We start from the raw sequence: 23,811 nt of genomic DNA, 5'->3' as shown, positions 1-23,811 counted from the left end.
ACGCATCGCCGGTCAGGGAGAGGAGGACGGTAACCGAGTGAGGGGTTCTTCTGGTCAAACCTGCTATAAAACACATTCAGTTTGTCAGGTAAGTCAGGGTCAACATTGTCTGAAGGCGCAGCCTTGTGCTTATAGTTTGTGGCCTGCTGGAGGCCTCGCCAGACCTCACGGGTGTTGTTCGAGGAGAAGTGGTCTTCAATCTTCTGGCGATAGGTAGTCTTTGCATGGCGGATCTCACGTTTGACCTCTGCCTTGGCCTGCTTGTACCGCACCTGGTCGTCGCTCTTGAAAGCATCGTTCTTAGCGTCAAGTTTGACCTTGACCTCACGACTGAACCAGGGCTTGTTGTTACCATATATGCGTACAGTCTTAGCTGGAATGCAGACCTGCTCACAGAAGGCAATATATGAGGTAACAGTATCAGTGTATTCATCTAAGCTATCACAATTGTCCCTGAACACGCCCCAATCCGTGGCCTCAAAGCAACCCTGCAGCGTCTCGGAGGCCTCACTAGTCCATTTCTTGGCCGTTTTTGTAACCGGCTTAACAGCCTTGAGTCTTTGTCGGTAGGTCGGAGTGAGAACCACCATTGCATGATCGGAGTTGCCGAGGGGTGCTCTAGGCAGTGCACGATAAGCGTCTTTGATTGTGGTATAGCAGTGGTAAAGAGTGCTCTTATTTCTTGTGGGGCAGTGTACATGCTGGTAGTATCTGGGCATAGGCTTACGCAGGCTAGTGTGGTTAAAATCGCCTGTGATAATAATAGCACTGGATCCAAATACTTCTCCGTTCTAGACCTGAAGAGTGGCTACCATCAGGTTGAGATTGTAGAAGAACACAAAGAGCGAACAGCCTTCACAGTAGCCCCATTAGGGTCAGTCTTCAAATACAACCGAATGGCCATGGGTTTAGCCAATGCGCCTGCGACATACCAGCGCCTGATGGAGGATTGTCTTTGGGATTTGCACCTAAACATATCTGTCTCGTTTTTCTTGACGACATCATCATTTTCTCTGACACATTTGAGGAACACCTCGAGAGAATTGATAGAGTCTTGATCCGCCTACAAGAGTGTGGACTCAATCTGAATCCTAAGAAGTGTTCATTTTGTCAGGAAAAAGTGAAGCACGTTGGACATGTTGTATCTGCTGGAGGACGGTATTGAAGCCGACCCTGACTGACTGATCAAGTGTGAGAAAGTGAGGAACTGGCCTCAACTAGGACTCCCGAAGAAGTACGTCAGTTCCTAGGCTTCGCTGGTTACTATAGGCGATTCGTCAAAGGTTTTTCAAAGATCGCTAAGCCACTGACAGAACTTATGCCAACTCCAGTCAAAGGCCGGGAAACCGAAGAAGAAGGGGAAGAACGGATTGAAAAGACGTCACCTAAACCGTGGACGCGGGTGTGACGATGACATCTTGGCCCCGTGGTCATATTACGATTCTCGGCCTCGTTGATCTTGTATAAACTCCACACTGAACACACACAAAAACCTTCAATGGTACTGATGGGCGACCTTAACTTAATTGGGCCAAGATGACATCGTTACACCAGAAATGCCTTGCCCATCTAAAACGAAATCGCATTTATTTTAAAGCATATTTTAAATTTAAACCGTCGCATGCAGTAGTTGAACACTTAAAGACTGCATGAACCCGTTTGAAGCTAGCCAACATGAAAAGCTACTTAGCTATCACTGTCAAAGCTCACACGAGAAACCGAAAGTACATTTGTCTGTGTGAGGAGTTACGTCCCCTTTGTCAGCAAAAGCTAGCGCTCCAAAAAGTTCCCCAATCATCGCGCTAAAAACCACCGTCAGTATCAAACTTCGTGCTTGAATTCATACAAATTAACTTTATTCGTTCGAGTTTTGTATGATATACAAGAGAGGATAATTTAAACAGTCCAAGATGCAATCAACGTGACTACTCATTTTGCTTATTCCCAAACAGCTCATTTTGTAAAATTAATAATTCTGATTCAGTCGGGGAAATAGTCTGAGGGACACTCCAGTTTGCTGCGAAGAAAATAAACGTATCTCCGTTATTTCCTGTTTCTTTGAAATAGTTTCTGCTCTAAAATCTGTCCGGCAGTTTAAGGTAAGTATGTTAAATGTCAAGTCGAACTCTAATCATGTCAAATCCCGACTATAAAGCATTTTCATGCCAAAGCCTAAACATTGCGAAATTCGATCAACAGTAGAACTGGAAGTTAGAACTAAAATTAAAAGTAAAACACTGTCGTTTTATTTAGAATTTTACTTTTTGTTTTAGTATTTATCTGAACGACCAGGGCAAACTTGATTAGTACCGTAAGAATGAAGGGGTAACCTTTTCTTTGGTAATTTTGAACTTTAGTGTTGTAAATTCATATGCAGGTAACATAATATTCAGTGATTCACTGTCTAATTTCATTTATAATTTAAAAAAAAAATCCCGGCATTGATCAATGTCTCACTCATTGTTCATAATTGTTTGTCATCAGGATGGATTCTTACCCTGACCTGCCCATCACAGGGATCTGTGTTATAAGCGACCCAAGCAAGGCTCCACCAAACTTCACTGTGGTTAGTTGTGTTCTAAATTCATACATTTTGAGCAAATTAATACCTGTACATTGTTCTACAATTGAACTGGACATGATGTGAACATGATTTATTGTGAAGTGTGTGTGAGTGAGAGCAAGAGAGAGAGAGCAGTTGGGTGAGTGCAATTTATTTTGTTGTGTTTGAATACATTGATTTTATCTTGAATATTCATACTAATCATAGTGTACTGCAAATGCATGTGGGGGGGGGGGGATGGGGGTAGGGAGCGGGGAGGGGGGGGGGGTCATGCAGTGACTGGTCAATTTATGGAGATTGACAGCCAGAGGGGAAGGTTAAGAATTGTAACTCGCACGACATCATTTCGAATACCGCCTCGGGTGGGAGGATGAGTGTTAAGATACACCCATGCATGGGAAGGACTGTGCTTTCAAGATGTGCAGACTGTTTCAAGCAGTTCTCTACACTATGTTTGTGTTGGTTCAGATTGACAAGACGTACGACAAATCTCAGATTGTTTCAAGCAGTTCTCTACACTGTATGTTTGTGTTGGTTCAGATTGACAAGACGTACGACAAATCTCAGATTGTTTCAAGCGGTTCTCTACACTGTATGTTTGTGTTGGTTCAGATTGACAAGACGTACGACAAATCTCAGATTGTTTCAAGCGGTTCTCTACACTGTATGTTTGTGTTGGTTCAGATTGACAAGACGTACGACAAATCTCAGATTGTTTCTCAGTTCTCTACACTGTATGTTTGTGTTGGTTCAGATTGACAAGACGTACGACACATCTCAGATTGTTTCAAGCCCTGCTCTACACTGAATGTTTGTGTTGGTTTAGATTGACAAGACGTTCGACAAGTCTGAGGATGCGGACCTGTGGAAGGACGGACTGTGGGGCCGGCGCACCATGCGCTACTTGTGTGTGGAGAGATCTGTGCCGGACATGGTGAGATGGTAGTTCGCACAGTCATGTGTCATAACACAGCTATCACACTTACGTCTTCTTCTTCTTCTCTTCTTCTTCTTCGTTCATGGTCTGAAACTCCCAAGTTCACTCCTGATTCCACTTCTCGTAGTTTACCGAAACTACGTGATTTGTGAGATGCGCACACCGCCGGAAACACGCCATTCCCGTACGACTTCCGGCCGCCATAGCAGCTTCTCCAAAAATCCGGTCTTACTTTATCAGGTTAATCCTTCCTTTTAGGATCCTTTTTTCCTAACTTGACTGATTTATTCCTTCGGTTAACCATTTGTTTTGACTTGCGGTAAGTGTATTTTCCTTATTTGTTGTCGCAAATGCTTAGAATTTGTTCGAACAATGGACAGCACTGAATCAGTGCCTGAAATCCAAATCCACGCGGATGAAGTGGATCAATTGTTAGACTTGCCTTGTTCAAGTCAAAAGGACAAACATGTGTCAAACGAAAAAGAAGGGAAGAAAAAGAATAAGAAAAAACCTCGGTTAGAGGCAGTGACCATTCCAATCAGCGATTGGAATAACATGAAAAAACAAAACGAACGTATCCTAGCGCTGCTAGGTCAGGGCCAAGGCCAGACCGAAGGCGAATCGCCTGATGATCATGGTTCGAAGATGACACAAAGACAAAAGCGAAAAGCAGAGTCACAAGAATCTGGAGACGAATCTGATTCGTTCGAAGATTATGATGATCAAATAGAATCGATGATCAGAGTGAACGAAGGTGAAACTTGTGGTCAAACTTGTGGCACTAGTAATTCTGACACTGAAATGGCAGAAATAGAACAAGAGTTCGACAATGCTGAAAAGCTTGCACCAGAAATACCGGAAGGTATCGCGAAGCTGGTTGATGAGACCATGGCAAAAGGTCAAATTTCAGAAGAAAAAATGAAAGAAAAAATGAACAAGTATGCCAGACCTAAAAACTTGAAGGTTGTTGTTCCAAAGGTCAATCCGGAGATATGGTCAATACTTGACCGTGCAACAAGAGGTGCAGATTTGAAACTACAGCAGTATCAGAAAGCGCTGTGTACAGCGACCTATGCACTCACAAACATATGGAAAACCATACTGAAAAGTGAATCACCCGAAATTCGGGGACTCATGAAAGGTGTAGCAGATTCTATTGCACTTGTACAGAAAACAAACCATGATCTGTCAATCGACAGAAGGGGGAAAATTTCAAATGCTCAACTGAACAAAAAGTACAAAAAACTTGGTTCAGCTGAAGTTCCAATCACAGATATGTTGTTTGGCAATGACCTGAAAGCTGCATGTGCAAACATTGATACAACAGCTAGAATGGGCCTGGGTCTCAGTCAGTCAAGTGGAGTAAAAGGTCAAAAGTTTTTTCCACAAAACAACCCCTTTGCAAAAAACGATTGGAATTGGAGGCCAAGAGGTGCAGGAAGAACCTGGACACCAAGAGGCAGAATGAGAGGGAGAGGACCTTACCGTGCACGGGGCAGAATGAACTACAGCAGTCCCTCTCATGAACGGACACCCTTGGGCCATAGCAAAACTGTCCGTACATTGCAGGTGTCCGGTCACGGGAGGGGTGACCACACCACCCCTCCCCCATACACACACAGAGACACACAAACAACAGCATTGAGTCTATGCTAATCACTTCTTGTGGCTGCTAAACAATAAACTCCTAATACTTCTTTAAACGTTCTGTAAAAATGATTTGTATGAAAAGTGTTGAAAAGAAGAGATAAAATAAATCCTCAAGGCAGTGAACACACTCACCATGCACTGACATACGAAAGCAGCCACACAAACACAGCACAGAGGAGCGTGTGCAGATGCCTTGCAAGAATAAGCTTGAAGACCAGTTTGAATAAATAGCAGCAGATAGAGCTGCATGTCATAATCATGTAATTTATTTTCATCTTGTCTGGCTTTATTGACTGCATGCCGATCATGTGGCATGGCAGTGACTTTTCACTCTTCAGTCGGAAATACACTGTACATAACACAGCTCTCACTCTCCCTCACTAAATGCCTACCCCAAGCCGTGACAACTGATGCTTGGAAATTGTGTGGAAGAGTACACCTCTCTATTTCTCTCCAATGCTCTTCCTGCTGACATGCAGTGACACCGGACACCCCACCGAGTTTAGCCAGCTACCCCTCCACCCCCCCCCCCCTCCCTCCCTCTCTCTCTCACTCCCTCCAGCCATGTACTGTTTGGGACTGTGGCCAGAGAGGTCAGCTCCAACTGTTCACTCAGAGCAAAACCAGTTGACTGTGTCGTAACTTTTGACAAAGCAAGACAACTGAAGGGTTCACAGATTAGGCAACCGACTCACTGAGGGGAAAGAAGAGTATCTTGTCAATGAAAGGGGTTACACACAGACACACGATGCTGAGAACTGTGGCCGGTTTTTCACTCTCTTTCGCTCAGGACCTTCATCGACTGTACATGTGGTTTCTGTTGTTTACGTCCAACAGACAAGAATAATGAGCACAGTGCAGTTTCATGTTGGCATCTTCGCATGTACTCCACTCCTGACCAAAACTATACCCCCCTCCTGATGGGTACAGGTGCACTCAAGTTACCAGTGACTGTCGTCACGCCATTGCGGCTGTGATCTTTGTACCAAGAGCCGGACTGCTCTGTTATCGATTTTGTTGTGGTGAAAATTTGACGATGGTCTGTCCGTACATTGGAGGTATGACCTGCTGTTGGGACCGAAAATGAGTGTCCGCGTCCACGTTTTGCAGGTGTCCGTTTAAGGGGGGGCAAATATAGAAGGAAAACACTCCGTGCCGAGCAAATGTGTCCGTACATGTCAGGTGTCCGCTCACGCCGGGGGCCGTACATTGCAGGGACTGCTGTACCGCGGCAGCGGACGAACCGAGTGGCAACAAGGCCAGCAGTAGCTCCACTACCTTCTCTGCCAAAATCTGTAAGTAAAGATACAATACCTAACCGCCCGTTTGAAGCAGGTAGACTAAAAAAGTTTGTTCAAAAATGGGAAGAAATAACATCAGACCCATTTATTCTTGACATGGTGTGCGGTGCTGATATTCCAATAGATGAGTTTTCTGACTTAAATTCTGAAAATCTTTCTTACTTGAAAAATCAAGTACAAGGAAATCTATGGACAAAAATGGATTCGGAAATTGAAAAACTGTTATCCTTGGGAGTTATTGAAAAATCGGTGCATCAGGAAGATGAAATTATCTCCCCTGTTTTCATGGTCCCAAAACCTGATGGCTCCTACCGTCTCATTTTGAATCTAAAAAAGTTTAATGATTCAGTACAATATGAGCACTTTAAGATGGACAATCTTACGTCAGCAACTCAAATGATGATAAGAGGCTGCTACATGGCTTCAGTGGATCTCAGACATGCATACTACTCTGTACCAATAAAAGCAGAATGCAGGAAATACCTCAAATTCATGTGGAGAAACAAACTTTATCAGTATACCTGCTTCCCAAATGGACTAAGTAACTGCCCTCGTTATTTCACAAAGTTAATGAAACCAGTCTATGCCACACTCAGATCACAGGGATATTTATCCACTTCCTGTATTGATGATAGTTATCTGCAAGGTAATTCTTTTGAAGAGTGTGCAGAGAATGTGTCAAAGACAGTGAAATTACTCGATTCACTGGGATTTATTATCCACACAGAGAAATCAGTCCTCAAACCCTGCAAGAAACTGAGGTACTTGGGGTTTCTTTTAAACTCTGAAGATATGACAGTTACTTTACCCCTGGAAAGAAAGCAAAAAGTTGTGCTCGCATGTTCAGAACTCAAAAGAAAGAAGAGGGTGACCATAAGAGAACTGGCACAAGTTATAGGCCAGTTGGTAGCAACTTTTCCAGCTGTTCAGTGGGGCCCACTGTTTTATAGGAGTTTAGACAGACTGAAATCCACATCGTTAAAATTTTCTGCAGGAAATTTTGAATCGCTGACAAGCTTGACAGATAAGACAACAGAAGAACTAGACTGGTGGATTGAAAATTTAGATTCCTCTTTTTTCCCCATTGAAAAAACTAATCCTGAAGTTGAAATCCAGACGGATGCTGCAAGTTCAGGTGGTTGGGGAGCTGTTTGTGGTCAAATTAAGACTGGAGGGCGATGGTCCGAAACAGAAATGAATTTGCACATCAATGTTCTAGAAATGATGGCAATTTTGTACGCTTTGAAAAGTTTCAAAGAAATGATCACAGGAAAACATGTAAAAGTCTTGACAGACAACACATGTGCAGTCTCCTATATATCCAATATGGGAGGATCGCGTTCTCCAGATTGCAATAACGTTGCAAAACAAATTTGGATGTGGTGCAAGGAAAATGGTATTTGGATATCAATTTCACATATCCCAGGAATACTGAATACAGAAGCTGACGTTTTGTCAAGACAATTCAATGATCGTACTGAGTGGAAATTGAATCATGATATTTTCTGCAAATTAAAAGATCGTCTGCTGAAGCCAGACATCGATCTATTTGCATCACGGTTAAATTTTCAGATGAAACCATTCGTGTCCTGGATACCAGACCCAGAAGCCTTGGCCATTGATGCTTTACCCAAGATTGGTCAAAATGGTTAATATATGCCTTTCCGCCTTTCAGCTTGCTGCAGAAAGTGCTCAACAAATGGCAGCGCGACAGAGCGGAAGGAATCTTGATCGTTCCAAAGTGGCCTACGGCAGTATGGTACCCCCAGATGTTGAAAATGCTGACACAAGAGCCTGTTCTTCTTCCAAAGGGAAAGCTTACCATTCATCTACCACATACGCAAGATGTGCATCCGCTCCACAGGACTCTGCAACTTCTGGCTTGTTGCTTATCAGGAAATCCCTCGAAGCAAGAGGAGTTCAAGGTGAGACTTTCCAAGTTATCTGGGCATCGTGGCGACCTTCAACCAGACAGCAGTATGCCTCCTACCTCAGCAGATGGAGCAAGTTTTGTGTGCAGTGCCAGTGTGATCCCCTTCGTCCGACTATAGATGAGGTGTTACAGTTCTTGACTAAGCTGTATGAAGATGGCTTAGGATACAGTGCTATAAACACTGCAAGGAGTGCACTATCTGCAGTGGTTATTCTACCAGACAATAAAACAGTAGGATGTCACCCTTTAGTAATTCGATTTCTAAAGGGAATCTTTGAACTGCGTACACCACAACCAAGATACAATGAAACTTGGGATGTAGACAAAGTTTTGCAGTTTTTCAGAAACATGGGTGAAAATTCTGAACTTTCATTGAAGGATTTGACTTTAAAATTGTGTTCCTTGTTGTTGTTAATTACTGCCCACAGAGTGCAGACAATTCATTTGATCAGGTTGAGAAATATTTGTTTTCATGATGATGGATGTACAATTTACATAACTGAAAAGTTGAAGCAGTCTAGACCTGGCTTTCATCCAAAACCTTTGCAGTTACCGTTTTATACAGAAGACAAAACTTTGTGTGTGGTGACTTGTCTTCGACAGTACATTAATAGTACTGTAGAATTCAGATGTGAGAGTGATGAGACTGACCAGTTACTTTTGTGTTACCAACAGCCACATGGGCCAGCGGCGAAAGACACCATAGCTAGGTGGCTAAAAACTGTCCTCATACGCTCAGGAATTACAAATTTTGCACCCCACAGCTTTCGGGGCGCATCATCTTCAGCAATGTTCAAGTCGGGTGTTGCTGTTGAAGATATTTTGAAAGTGGCAGGCTGGTCAAATATATCCACTTTCAAAAAGTTCTATAACAAATCACTGGAAAGTAAAGATAAATCAAACACTATCTTAAACTATTATGCGAAAGTTGGAAAATAAAAAACTTCCAGCTCAGTAATCTAAGTTTGATTACATTCTGATAATTTGCATTGGGAAAGGTTAAAATTCAAGACAAGGGAGCTAACAAATGGAGATCTAGAGACAATTATCTCCCTGTCTCCATGTAAAAGAAAATGCAAATGGTTTTGTGGACAATTGATCCATTGTTTTCAAATGTGTTGCAGTGTTTATTGTTTCTTTGGTTATGAAGAAATTGCAATTCCCATTATGAATGGAAAATAAATGCATCACTTATTTTTGTAATACATGGTTGTTTCAAACAATGTATGTTTGGTGTAAAAGCCAAGACAGGTGTTCACTATTCTCATGTTGTCTTTTGAGAATAAATGTTTGATATTTAACTTTAGTGTGACTTCGATTATTCCTTTGTTTGAATTATAATCTTTAATCAACCAACTTTAAAATCTCACAAATCACGTAGTTTCGGTAAACTACGAGAAGTGGAATTCAAAACATAAACGAGTACTCACCTGAGTCGAAGTTTGTGTAGAATTCCACGATGTAGTTTACAGGAACGGAGGGATATGTGCCCGCCCTTCAGTTTCACCCTCCCCATTAAAGGAAATAAGCTAATTTATCAAATGTAAATGCAACTAAAACATTTTTGGTTGCTTAAAGATAAGTCAGATCATCTGATATGGTTATATCAGATGACCTGAGCTGTGAAAAATGGCGTGTTTCCGGCGGTGTGCGCATCTCACATATCCCTCCGTTCCTGTAAACTACATCGTGGAATTCTACACAAACTTCGACTCAGGTGAGTACTCGTTTATGTTTTGAATTTTGATGTGTTTAACCGTGCCATTCTGGCTGCATATGCCTATTTCAGGGGAAGGTATTTTCATGTTTCTTTAACCCACCGAACTCTAACATGGATTGCACTTACATCTGATTCTTGTCTGTTTGAGACTTTGACACATTTGAGAATGCAAACATGACATTTTTTTAAAGACTGCCTTATATCATTACTTTTGATGTACTTGGTTCAGTTATTTTTTTTAGATAGACCTTAACTTCACTATCCCTCTAAAGCACCACTCGCAGTGCTGAATTAGAGAAGAAAGGTTATAACGGACTGTAGGTTGTACTTGTAGGAACTAGAATGAAGCTTTGGTCTTGGAAACAGCGTGACTCGCATGGCGCCATTTGTCAATGATGATGCGTAGGTCATGTCTGGTTTTGAAAAATGCAGCACAATCCGTGATTAAGACACCAGCAAACTGCAAAGGAAGAGAGGAAAATAAATATTTTGTACAATCTCATTCTCAAAGATGTTGCTTTTGAAATCGCCCATATTGTTGGTGTCATTTTAGCAGAGTTGCCAAACTTTTTCCACAGTGACATATTGAGGGAAAAGTGACGCCAAGGACTGTCTTGTACTTCTTATGTTTGTGGAAACATTTATGGCCATTTCGGCAATTGTGCGGGAGCAAGAGCATCCTAGCAACTCCCCTGATGCGGCATACTTGTTAATTAAAGAAGCTGCGTAATTGCTGAGAGGCAGACTCAAGAACACTTGGTGACGAACGGTGGAAGAAGACCTGAAGACCCTGAACCATACGCGGGGTTCCATCCAGAGACTCGCCCAGTGGAGTGGAGGTCCTTCGTTGCTTGCCCTACATGCCAACCGGCATGACGGGCAGTAAGTACAGTGGAACCCCCTTTTTACGACCTCCCCAAATCTGAGAAAATCAGGTCTTAAAAAGGAGGGAGTCTTAAAATGGAGGTAAATTTACAGAGGTTATGAGCAGAATATCTGAAAAATTAGGTCTTAAAAGGGAGGGAGATTTAAATTGGGGGGTCTTAAAAGGGGGGTTCCACTGTATGTTAATTGTTGACCTTCACCGTGGTTTCCACAGTCTCTACTTGTATTTTATAGCAATACGTTTTTGTGATGTTTCAGTCAAAGGATGTCTTGATTGATGTCGCTTTCATCAACGAAAGAGATCCGATACCTCCTGGTTTTACCGTTGTGGAAAATACACATGATACACGTAAGGAGATTGCTCTAGTCTGTGGATACGGAATGATGGATGTTGACTGTCCCTTCCTCACCAACATTTCTATGTAACTCGTATCTCACTTTTGGCTTGAAGTACCCTGTCCAACTGTTAAGGGCTGTTCAGCTTGGTTTTGCAAGTTATTCGACTTTTGCTTTTATGTCTGTCTTAAGGAATGGGGTGTTAGTGTGTGTTGGGGGGGGGGGGGGGGCGGTAGTACTAGTAACCCTGACAGATTATAGCATTGGTGTCCAGAATAGACCAGTTGTAAGATTAAAATGTTGTGTGTCACAGATGAAAACGCACTGTTTTGTGACCTACAAAAGAAAAAGCACTATGTTTTGTGTCTCACAGTCACAGATGAGAAAGCACTGTGTTTTGTGTGTGACTGATGAGAAAGCACTGTGTTTTGTGTGTGACAGAAGAGAAAGCACTGTGTTTTGTGTGTGACAGAAGAGAAAGCACTGTGTTTTGTGTGTGACAGAAGAGAAAGCACTGTGTTTTGTGTGTGACAGAAGAGAAAGCACTGTGTTTTGTGTGTGACAGAAGAGAAAGCACTGTGTTTTGTGTGTGACAGAAGAGAAAGCACTGTGTTTTGTGTGTGACAGAAGAGAAAGCACTGTGTTTTGTGTGTGACTGATGAGAAAGCACTGTGTTTTGTGTGTGACAGATGAAAAATCACTGTTTTGTGTGACTGAGACACAGATGAAAATGCACATGAAAAGCAGCACTGTGTTTTGTGTGCCACAGATAAAAAAAAGTTTTGTGTGTCACAGATGAAAAATCACATGAAAAAGCACTGTGTTTTGTGTGTGACAGGTGAAAAAGCACTAAAGAAGAAATTGTTGTGTGGACGTTGGATGCTACCCAATATGACTACTGACGCTATCACAGAGCTCATCTTTCTCTCCCGCTCCTGTCGCAAACCTCCCCCTGGCTATACTCTGGTTGGGTTAGTGTCACTTATACTTTCTGTCTTGGTATGAGTTAAATTGAGTCAGTGTGTTTGTGTGTGTGTGCAAACTTTTTCCTGGCTATACGCTTGTGGGGTAAGTGTCATTTTTACTTTCTTTCTATGCATGTGTTAAATTGTGTCAGTGTGTGTGTGTGTGTGTGTGTGTGTGTGTCAGTGTGTGTGTGTGCAAACTTTTTTTGTGGCTATACACTGGTTGGGTAAGTGGCGATTTCTAATCAGTTTCTTTCTCCACTATGTGTGTGAAAGTGTGTGTGTGTCTTGCTTCTGTCTCTCTGACGATATTTCTCTATTTATATTAATATATTTATCTCTCTCCTTGTGTGTGTGTGTGTGTGTGCAAACTTTTTCCTTGCTATTCACTGGTTGGGTAAGTGGCAGTTTCCATGCTGTTTCTATTTGCAGGGTGTGAATGTGTGTGTGTGTGTGTGTGTGTGTGTCCTGCTTCTCTCTGTCTCTGGCCATATTTAATTCTCTCTCTCTCTCTCTCTCTCTCTCTCTCTCTCTCTCTCTCTCTCTCTCTCTCTCTCTCTCTCTCTCTCTCTCTCTCTCTCTCTTTCTCTCTCTCTCTCTTAGCTTCCTCTTTATTTTTGACTGCAAGATTTTTTTTACTAATCACTGGAAGCATCGCATTGCATAGTTTTTGTCATCGTCTTTCCCCAGGGAGACCAACAACATGAATCTGTGCTACAAGATGGGGAAAATCGCGTTGCCCATGGCCACCCCCACCCAACCTCAGGCCGTCAGCGGCATTCAGGGCTACGTACCTCAGCCCTACAACATGTAAGTACAGGGATGTAGAAATACACTTGCCCAATGAAAGTATACATTTTGCTGGGCATTTAAAAAAAAAATCATTTGTTCTCAGGTGAGCGGCACTTTCTTCAGCTCCACTTAGTTTTCAACTGTAAGATTGTTCACTTCAATATTATTGTAATATATTGAGAATATCAGTGTATCTTCAGTTATTTGCCGACTTGTGAAATTGTCTTAAATAGTCTTTTTTAGCACATCTAACACATTGTGGGGGTGTTGGAATCCGCATTCTGAGGAAGGGGGGTCGTAAGAGTGGCTCCACTTGAATGTACATCTCCATTTACCCTTCTTTTGGCTAAAATTCTACTACAGTATAGTCATTCTGAGTACATCTCACTCAGCCTGAGGGTGTTTTTACCCCCCTTTTAAGGAGGGGGGGGGGGGGTCCTTAAAGATGGTTTCTGCTCTACCCTGTTTCAAAAAAAAAAGATAAAAAGATAATGGACTGGTTGTACACAGGATTCCTGTAGGGTCCGCACTACCCTACCAACCCCGTGCAACCTGTGCCGGGGCCAACACCAGCAGGCGTATTGAACGCTCAAACAGTAACGCCGCTGGCGCTGCACAGAACGGACGTGAGTTTTATTGCATACCATTTTCTGTTTGTCTGTGTGTGCGTTGGATTGCTCAAACATTAACACCATTTCACACAGTGCCTGGGGTTTTCATTTAGTCTGATTCTGTGTGTGCGTGTGAGTTTGTCTCTCTTTGTCTGTTTGAGTGTGTGTGTTCATGTGTTTTTCTCTCTCTCTCTCTCTCTCTCTCTCTCTCTCTCTCTCTCTCTCTCTCTCTCTCTCTCTCTCTCTCTCTCTCTCTCTCTCTCTTTCAATATTTCAATATGCCTGATTGTCTGTCTGTGTCTGTGTGTCTTGACAGACAGGCTGAGACTGTTGCTATGCTGTCATGTGATTTGATAAAGAGAGGGGAGGGGGGGGGGGGGAAGGGAGCAAGATGAAAACTGTGTCTGTGTGGGTGGCTGACTGGTGTGTACAAATCAGGGCCTCAGCATTGTAAGCCGTTCAGCGTACTTTACACCGAAATAACATCTCCAGTACGCGGAACTTGATTTGGTGTACGCCGAAATGCAAAAACCTGTTATTCCCAAACGGTAAACCCAAACAGTCCCAGCTTTCGTTTTGTGCGTCGTTCGGTTCAATTCTCAATCGGTTTGACAATTTGCTTGAGCACGCACTTCCTCTGGCATCGCGCGAGCATGCTTTGTGCCGGTGTTTTGTGGCTCTAGACTTGAAATAATGTTTGAAGCGACATTGTTGAACGTGGTCAGCCATTCAGTGACAAAGAATCCAGGTATTCCTGGAAGTGGGAATGGCACTTTTAGGCCAAATAACACAAGATTGTCAGTTTTCTTGTTTTCTGTCTGTGTTTTGCTTGTTGGTGAAGGCATAATTTAGTTGCTCAATCTTCTTTGGGGGGGGGGGGGGGGTCATTTTAGGTAAAAAATCTCAAAAAAGTCTTCAAATTCGGGGGGCAAAGCCCCTGGACCCCACTGGGAGCCTCCTGCGGCCCCCAGACCCCCGCCTTTGTAAGCTGAACTGACGGGCGCTGTGGCGGGGTGGTAAGACGTCGGCCTCTTAATCGGAAGGTCGAGGGTTCGAATCCCGGCCGCGGCCGCCTGGTGGGTTAAGTGTGGAGATTTTTCCAGTCTCGCAGGTCAACTTATGTGCAGACCTGCTAGTGGCTTATCCCCCTTCATGTGTACACCCAAGCACAAGACCAAGTGCGCACGGAAAAGATCCTGTAATTCATGTCAGAGTTCGGTGGGTTATAGAAACACAAAAATACCCAGCATGCTTCCTCCGAAAGGCGTATAGCTGCCTTAATGGCGGGGTAAAAATGGTCATTCACGTAAAATTCCACTCGTGCAAAAACACGAGTGTACATGGGAGTTTCAGCCCACGAACACAGAAGAAGAAAGAAGAAGTAAGCTGAACTCACTTTTTCCAATGCTAGGCCCTGACAAATAGACAGGTGGAGAATGTCTGTTTCAGCGTTTGGCTATTAGATATAAAGAGGCAGAGAATTTTTAGTGAGATTTGTGTGTGTGCATGTGTGTGTGCAAGCTTCCATGTTTTGAAAGGAGATTAGAGGGATGGTTAATACACTTTGTGTCCACTTTTCTTTCAGATTCATACAATAGCTGATATCTTTCAAGTGTGTTTGATTTATTATCACTTACATATTACTTATTGATGAAGAAAGTAACTGACATTGCCCTTTTTCCATACAGCACTCTGTGGTATCCCATGGCAACTGAATTCCCGCTTCCAGACTGTTGCCGAGTTACATAATGTAAGTTACGAAAAGAATATGATTTGTTATCACAATCAAATCTCTGTTAAAAGACCTAACACAATTGTTAAAAACAAACAAACATGGAGACAAATCGGTATCATGAAGTAGAAAGTCATATCACAGAGGCACATTTAGAAACCCAGAGCTGCCAACTGCTACACTTTCAGCGTAGCATGTATCTGTATCTGTAGCGGGTTACGTCGCTAGCATCCAGATTGCTTGCTTTGGTGTGACGGGTGGGTGTGCGCAGCGACGTCGTTTATCGGCAGCTGGTAGTCAGCGCCGCCTTGAATGCCTCAGTAGAGGCTGAGTGGACAACTGTGTTGTCCAGGTGATTCCATGCTACATTTTAAGAGCAATTGCTATGCCAGGCTACAGATTGCTACGCTAAAACAAAATCACAAGCATGTAACAGTGCCCTGTTTTTGTGAGTCTTAAATCTTTGGGTCTTGAAAAGAGGGTTCGGACTTCCACTCACTGTACAGTGGAACCCCCTTTTAAGACCTCCAAAAATTTGAGAAAATCAGGTCTTGAAAAGGAGGGAGTCTTAAAATGGGGGTACATTTACAGAGGATATGAACAGAAGGTCTTAGAAAACAGGGTCTCAAAAGGGAGGAAGTCTTAAATTGGGGGGTCTTTAAAGGGGGGGGTTCCACTGTAGTAACTTTCCTGCCTAGAAAGGATTGTGGCATAGTGACTAATGCATCTGGCTTGAGATCTAATCAGCAGCAGGTTTAATCCCTGGGTTTGGTGTGAAATGTTACGTCAACTGCCAGCTTTGTGTACAGCTCCTCTGCAGATATGCAGCACGAACATGATCTTGAATATCCCATGTTTACATACTACCATAATATAGTTGCTGCGAAAAATCACATGCGCATGCACACACACACACCACACACACACACACCACACACACACACACACACACACCACACACACACACACCACACACACACACCACACACACACACCACACACACACCACACACACACACACCACACACACACACACACACACACCACACACACACACACATGCACGACTACACACACATGCATGACCACACAAAAGCAGAAACTTATAGCTTTACGCTCTCAGAGCATGCGTTTTCAAGGAACAGGATATGATTTGCTGAATAAAAAGTAGTTTAGTGTGTCAACATGTCAGTTGTTACTTGTTTGTTGTTGATTTTTTTTTTTTACAGATCTGTCGTGAACAGTTTGAAATGGTATAAATAAACGCAGTCATTTGACTGTTTTCCTTTGTTCATTTACCTTTCTTTAAGGTTGATGTTGCTTTGTTTGGGTTCAATTTGTTGATGTGTTCTCTACTTGCTTTAGATAGGCCTTCCTGGTTAGATACGACCTTCATGTGAGCCAACAAGTTTGACCGATCCGCTGAAAATAAGCAATTTTGAAGTCACGGCCGAGGAAGATACTGCAAGTTTAATCAGATTATCTGGCATTCTTTGAGCTTTTCGTTGTCCCAACATCAGTTGACAGTTTTTGTGCTACCTTATTAGAAGGCAGTACGAACCCTGATTAGTGCTCTCCCCAATTCCGCCGGTACTAAGCCAAAGTTTTGGATTCTGCTGGCGTTACCCATGCAGATGCAGATGCAGAACCTGAAGCTCTCAATAAGTCTTGAAAAAATAAGGGATAAGCAGCAATACACACAACTGAAATTCTGTTGGTGTCAATTTGTTAAGCATTCTGGCAGGTCGTTTGTTTTAAAGGCTGACATAGTCCTATTTAATTAGTTTAATTACTTCCAGGGCTTTTCCCATCGTTGCGGGGATGTATAAATTAAGCTCCCTGCAAAGTTTTAGGTTTGAAGTCCTTACCAATTACGAGAAATAATTAATTCTTTATTGCATTGTTTAGCAACAGTTCTCCAGGACGGTTTCGTAAACCAAAGATGGCGTTTGAGACTGTTCTGTTTACATTCGACACTATCAACACCACTTTGCAATACTGAAATAATTTTTTCTGTGTTCGAAAGCTACAGCCAATCGTTATTATATCCCCTTAGGTACAGTTTTATAACATTATTGGCACATGAACGCTACAAGTATGGCAGCCTTTAAGGGGCTGTCCTAAAACAAGGGATGTTGAAAGGGGGGTTTCCCTATACATATACATTTATTAAAAATTTGTTCCAATAATCATGATTTCTTGAAACCAATTCCCTACCTCAGAGATAAGAGTATGTGGTTTGTGATGCATATAATTATGTGATTGCACTCGCATGCCAAACAGACCTTGGTTCATTTTATCATATTGGTTTTGCAGCTGGGAATTCCTGACATCAGGTACAAGACATTGATGGACATAGAAAGAGAGGTAACTGTTGTCTTCTACATTGCATCCATCGCCCACCTGAACAGGTGTATTTGTGTGTGTGTGTATGTGAGTGTGTGTGTATACATTTGCTGTGTGTGTATGTGTGTGGGTCCCCATGTATGTATGCAGTTCGCTACCTGAAAGATATACACACAACTGAAAATTTGATAACATTATTTGTTTTTTGTTGTGTCGCTGGGGCATATAGACTTTCACAAGTAATTCCATGTGTATGTAAAGGTTGTTAATGTTAGTTTTGTTTGTATTTTCAGTACGAGTATGATTTTCGGGCGGAGCGGCAAGCCGCAAGAGTCGAACCAGGTCTCAGGTAATGATCTGTTACCATGGAACCAAACACACAGCAACAACAGCACCTGAGTAAAAACCTCCAAGCAGACTTGGGACACACAAGTTTTACCTTTTACATCCACAGAGATTTCAGTGATTTTAGTTATAATTGCATGTTTATTACTTTGTTCAGTTCTGTGAGTTGTCATGAGGTAGTTCTTTGTGTGAGAGAGAAAGAGAGAGAGAGTGTGTGTGTGTGTGTGTGTGTGTGTGTGTGTGTGTGTGTGTGTGTGTGTGTGTGTGTGTGTGTGTGTGTGTGTGTGTGTGTGTGAGAGAAAGAAAGAGAGAGAGTGTGTATGTGTGTGTGTGTGTGTGAGAGAGAAAGAGAGAGAGTGTGTGTGTGTGTGTATGTGTGAGAGAGAGTGTGTGTGTGTGTGTATGTGTGAGAGAGAAAGAGAGAGAGTGTGTGGGGGTGTGAGAAAGAGAGTGTGTGTGACTGTGTGTGTGTGTGTGTGTGTGTGTGTGTGTGTGTGTGTGTGTACATATGCAGGGGTGTACATATGTCTCTAATTTTTCTCCATGGCAAGTGTTGTCAGATATTTTTTTGAACAGTAACTTTAATAATGCGCACTTGCCAGTGTCTGTCAAAACACTGCTTATTGATTTCTTGTTATTTTGTTGTTTTTTCTGTGTTCATTATAATTTTTTTTAAATGCCTGTAGTTGCCAATTTTTTTATGATGATTCAATTTTGATTGATATTCTGCCATTGTTCATTGGATAATAAAATATTCTTACTTACTTAAATGTGTGACTCAAAACCAGTTCTTTGTGTGATTTTGTTGATTTTTTTTTAGTTTAAAGAAGAAACAGCTCAAAAAAAGGTAAGACTAAATGAAGACCCAGCATGAATTTGAATTCAGTCTGCAGAGTTGTTCTTTAAATCATGTTATAATGTCAATACGTTTGGTTTCAGCATCAGAAAAATTGTACTTTGAGTTTGAAGAAGTTCGTGAATTGGTTTTACAGTGGAACCTCCCTTTTACAACCTCCAAAAATCTTAGAAAATCAGGTTTTTAGAAGGAGGGGAGTCTTTGAATGGAGATAAGTTTACAGGGGTAGTGAACAGATAATCTGAAGAAAAGAACGAAAGTCTTGAAACTAAAAGGAGGTTTCACTGTAGTTTTTTTTTAAAGTTTTATTCGAGTATGAAGGCTTTTCAGTTTTCACATGAAAATTGTAATTAGCACGTGTTCTAGGTACTTCACAGTGTTAACTATTAATTTTCAGTTTTGGCCAAGCATACCTCCGCCAAAACATCACGCCTCTCTTTCAATCATTGCAGACAAGACTTTTAGTGTGAAAATTACACAAATTTAGTTCTGGCTAAACTGCGACGGATTTCTAGAGCCGAAACTTGAAATTAACCATTATCTTGGGAAAAAAAGTAATAATTTTCATTGATAATTAATAACCATTCACATGAAGATCTTAATTGTGTGGTTTTGGCGCTGGTATTAGCCGTCATAGCCGTGGCCAGCTCTTTGTAGAAAGCTTGTGTTCTCTACCTTTCCACTTAATTTGTTCCTTGAGTTTTGTATGTGTAAACATCTAATTATATCATCATTTTGCTGTTTTGTGATTTTTAACATTGACCCATTTTCATAATGTGGCTGTTTGGAAGTATCAGGTGTATTCTTAGTTAAGAAAACTCGCAGAATCAAACATGATTTGTCTGTAATCAGTGTTCACAACCTGACTTGTGAGAAGTTTCAATTGTGTGTTCTCCTATTTTTACATTTAGTCAAGTTTTGACTAAATGTTTTAACATAGAGGGGGAATCAAGACGAGGGTCATGGTGTATGTGTGTGTCTGTGTCTGTGCGGATTACGGTCATTGTGAAAAAATGCAGTGCGTTCAGTTTCATTCTGTGAGTTCCACAGCTTGACTAAATGTAGTAATTTCGCCTTACACGACTTGTTATTTGTTACCTTAACTTTGCAGCCGTGAACATCACATTTTTAAAATGTACCTGGAGGGGGGGGGGGGGGCTAGTGGGCTTCAGTAATGTTATGTCATAAGCTTTTAAGAATGCTGATTTATAGTCTGAGTTGATGCTTAACGATTCGACTCAGCGGTTTTGTCACCTGTGAGTGTTCTGGTGGGGCATGACGTCACATTTGGAAAAGTGTTTTGCATCTAGTTTGTTATTGTTTTGGGTCACAGTTTGTATTGATATGTTTTGTTCAGTTCCAAAGCTGGTCATTCAGTTAAACCTCCGTTTTAAGACCACAGGCCATTTTAAGGCTCCATCTATATTAAGACCCAACGTCCTCTCCAAAGCGTAAGTAAACTTTCCTTCATTTTATGACTCCCTTTTTTTTTTTAAAGACATTGTTAACATTTTCCTTCTTCTTTTTTTTTTTTTTTTTTTGGGGGGGGGGGGGGGGGGGTTTGAAGATGTACCACTGTAACTTTGACAATTTTCAAGAGAAGTCCACCTGTTCTTTTACAATTTAGGATTGCATTACCCCCCGCGGGTTAGGGGGAAGAATTTACCCGATGCTCCCCAGCATGTCGTAAGAGGCGACTAACGGATTCTGTTTCTCCTTTTACCCTTGTTAAGTGTTTCTTGTATAGAATATAGTCAATGTTTGTAAAGATTTTAGTCAAGCAGTATGTAAGAAATGTTAAGTCCTTTGTACTGGAAACTTGCATTCTCCCAGTAAGGTCATATATTGTACTACATTGCAAGCCCCTGGAGCAAATTTTTGATTAGTGCTTTTGTGAACAAGAAACAATTGACAAGTGGCTCTATCCCATCTCCCCCCTTCCCCCGTAGCGATATAACCTTCGTGGTTAAAAACGACGTTAAACACCAAACACAGAAAGAAATTCTCAGATATTGGGAGGTCTTTGAAGTGGAGTTCCACTGTGATATAGCAATGTGTGATGCTGGAGTTGATTTGGCACAAGGACCCCATTTTTGACTCACATGCGAAGCAAAAGTGAGTCTATGTACTCACCCGAGTCGTCCGTCCGTCCGGCCGTCCGGCCGGCCGTCCGGAAAACTTTAACGTTGGATATTTCTTGGACACTATTCAGTCTATCAGTACCAAATTTGGCAAGATGGTGTATGATGACAAGGCCCCAAAAAACATACATAGCATCTTGACCTTGCTTTAAGGTCAAGGTCGCAGGGGCCATAAATGTTGTCTAAAAAACAGCTATTTTTCACATTTTTGACTCACATGCGAAGCAAAAGTGAGTCTATGTACTCACCCGAGTCCGGACGGACGGACGAATACCTCACCTATATATGATTTATAGGGCAAAGTAAGCCCCATCTTTTGATACCTGTTTGGTTTACCTTGCTTCAAGGTCAAGGTCACAGGAGCTCTTCAAAGTTGGATTGTATACATATTTTGAAGTGACCTTGACCCTGAACTATGGAAGATAACTGTTTCAAACTTAAAAATTATGTGGGGCACATGTTATGCTTTCATCATGAGACACATTTGGTCACATATGATCAAGGTCAAGGTCACTTTGACCCTTATGAAATGTGACCAAAATAAGGTAGTGAACCACTAAAAGTGACCATATCTCATGGTAGAAAGAGCCAATAAGCACCATTGTACTTCCTATGTCTTGAATTAACAGCTTTGTGTTGCATGACCTTGGGTCAAGGTCACATGTATTTTGGTAGGAAAAATGTGTAAAGCAGTTCTTAGTGTATGATGTCATTGCTAGGTTTAGTTATTTGACCTTGACTCTGAAGGTCAAGGTCATGTAAAGGTCAAGGTCAAGCATGTGAGTCGTATGGGCTTTGCCCTTCTTGTTTGATAATTGTGGCCATTTCTGCAAAAACAGACGCTCATGTGGTCAAAATTATTATTATGTGCATCCCAACACTATTTAATGGGTGGGATTCTTCCGGTATATGCCGGAAATCCGGATTCGATTATAGCCTTTTTTTCTCCCTCTTTGGTGCACTCAAGTCCGAAATAGCAGACTACACAAAATTAAATTTTGGTGCCTTCAGGATTCATGACATTTTTCAGTCCCACCCATGTACTTTCCATTACTATTTATCTGTTTTACAATGTGTTATTGCTGACATTTCCTTGAACTTTAAGAAATTCGGCTTGAAGTCAGCAAGCACTGTGAGTCAAATTTGTTTACATTTTGGTCCAACACCTCATGTTTCTCCAATTAGAGGCTTCAGTCAACAATGCCCAAAGTCGCAGAAATGGCCACATTTGTGACCCTCGACCACAGAATGAGTTGGATGTCACCTCGCAGGGTTCTGCGCTAGGCCTAATATACGTCCGGGGGGTGTAAGGTATCAGTGTGTGGATCACCGTTGTCACAATCATGCTTATAACTCGAAACGCTTTCGCTTTTTTCTAAAACGGTTTTCACCACTGGATAGAGCATCAAAATCTCTTTCAGAAAATGTAAAAATATACAAATCATGCAAGGGTGACATGCGACTCATTCCGTGGTGGAGGGTCACATTTGATGGTTGACAGATGTGAACAGAATACCCCCTGCGGGTTAGGGGAAAGAATTTACCCGATTGGGGCGGGGATATAGCTCAGTTGGTAGCGCGCTGGATTTGTATTCAGTTGGCCGCTGTCAGCGTGAGTTCGATCCCAGGTTCGGCGGAAATTTATTTCAGAGTCAACTTTGTGTGCAGACTCTCTTCGGTGTCCGAACCCTCCCCCCGTGTACACTACATTGGGTGTGCACGTTAAAGATCCCACGATTGACAAAAGGGTCTTTCCTGGCAAAATTGCTTAGGCACAGTTAATAATTGTCTACCTATACCCGTGTGACTTGGAATAATAGGCCGTGAAAGGTAAATATGCGCCGAAATGGCTGCAATCTACTGGCCGTATAAAATTTCATCTCACACGGCATCACTGCAGAGCGCCTAGAACTGTACCCACGGAATATGCGCGATATAAGCGTCATTGATTGATTGATTGATTGCTCCCCAGCATGTCGTAAGAGGCGACTAACGGATTCTGTTTCTCCTTTTACCCTTGTTAAGTGTTTCTTGTATAGAATATAGTCAATTTTTGTAAAGATTTTAGTCAAGCAGTATGTAAGAAATGTTAAGTCCTTTGTACTGGAAACTTGCATTCTCCCAGTAAGGTAATAATTATATTGTACTACGTTGCAAGCCCCTGGAGCAAATTTTTGATTGGTGCTTTTGTGAACAAGAAACAATTGACAAGTGGCTCTATCCCATCTCCCCCCTTTCCCCGTCGCGATATAACCTAGAATGGTTGAAAATGACGTTAAACACCAAATAAAGAAAGTCAGTCACAGAATAATTATTTATGCATATTTTAGGGATACCGAACTGTGACAGAGTGTCGCTGTGTCAGGGAGAGCACAGGATGCGTCTTCATGGCAGACAGTGTTGCGTTTTTTACGTGAAAGTAAAGCATTATACTTATTTGAAATGTGCTGTGTGTGTATATTTGCGTTTTTGAGTGCGTTGCGAGGGGGCTCAACGATTCTGTTATGCCAGATGTTCACATTGGCTGGCTTTAATATGATACATCATTTCTGAGTCTGTGCTCTCTCTCTCTCTCTCTCTCTCTCTCTCTCTCTCTCTCTCTCTCTCTCTCTCTCTCTCTCTCTCTCTCTCTCTCTCTCTCTCTCTCTCTCTCTCTCTCTCTCTCTCTCTCTCTCTCTCTCTCTCTCTCTCTTTAGCT

At 42.1% G+C, this 23,811-nt stretch overlaps 1 protein-coding gene and 1 long non-coding RNA gene across 3 annotated transcripts; both read left to right on the top strand.

Moving 5' to 3' along the window:
• Positions 1-1,979: 1,979 nt before the first annotated feature.
• LOC138948870 (multivesicular body subunit 12B-like) lies at positions 1,980-23,556 on the top strand. 2 transcript variants are annotated; one of them, XM_070320506.1, is made up of 12 exons: positions 1,980-2,099; positions 2,485-2,566; positions 3,390-3,497; positions 11,248-11,338; positions 12,164-12,296; positions 12,981-13,100; positions 13,593-13,708; positions 15,382-15,443; positions 16,655-16,678; positions 17,742-17,792; positions 18,065-18,120; positions 18,937-23,556. In XM_070320506.1, the coding sequence occupies exons 2-12, from the start codon at positions 2,486-2,488 to the stop codon at positions 18,965-18,967; spliced, it is 873 nt and encodes a 290-aa protein (XP_070176607.1). In that variant the 5' UTR covers positions 1,980-2,099; position 2,485; the 3' UTR covers positions 18,968-23,556. The 2 variants fall into 2 exon arrangements, with proteins under 2 accessions (XP_070176607.1, XP_070176608.1); XM_070320507.1 differs by lacking the exon at positions 16,655-16,678.
• On the top strand, positions 6,375-9,587 carry LOC138948876 (uncharacterized). The gene is made up of 2 exons (XR_011450116.1): positions 6,375-6,445; positions 8,127-9,587. It is a non-coding gene; the product is annotated as an uncharacterized lncRNA (long non-coding RNA).
• Positions 23,557-23,811: the final 255 nt, after the last annotated feature.

Source organism: Littorina saxatilis, linkage group LG15, assembly GCF_037325665.1.
Source record: "Littorina saxatilis isolate snail1 linkage group LG15, US_GU_Lsax_2.0, whole genome shotgun sequence".
NCBI classification, from domain to species: Eukaryota; Metazoa; Mollusca; class Gastropoda; order Littorinimorpha; family Littorinidae; genus Littorina; species Littorina saxatilis.
This window is presented reverse-complemented; position numbering and strand designations above follow the sequence as displayed.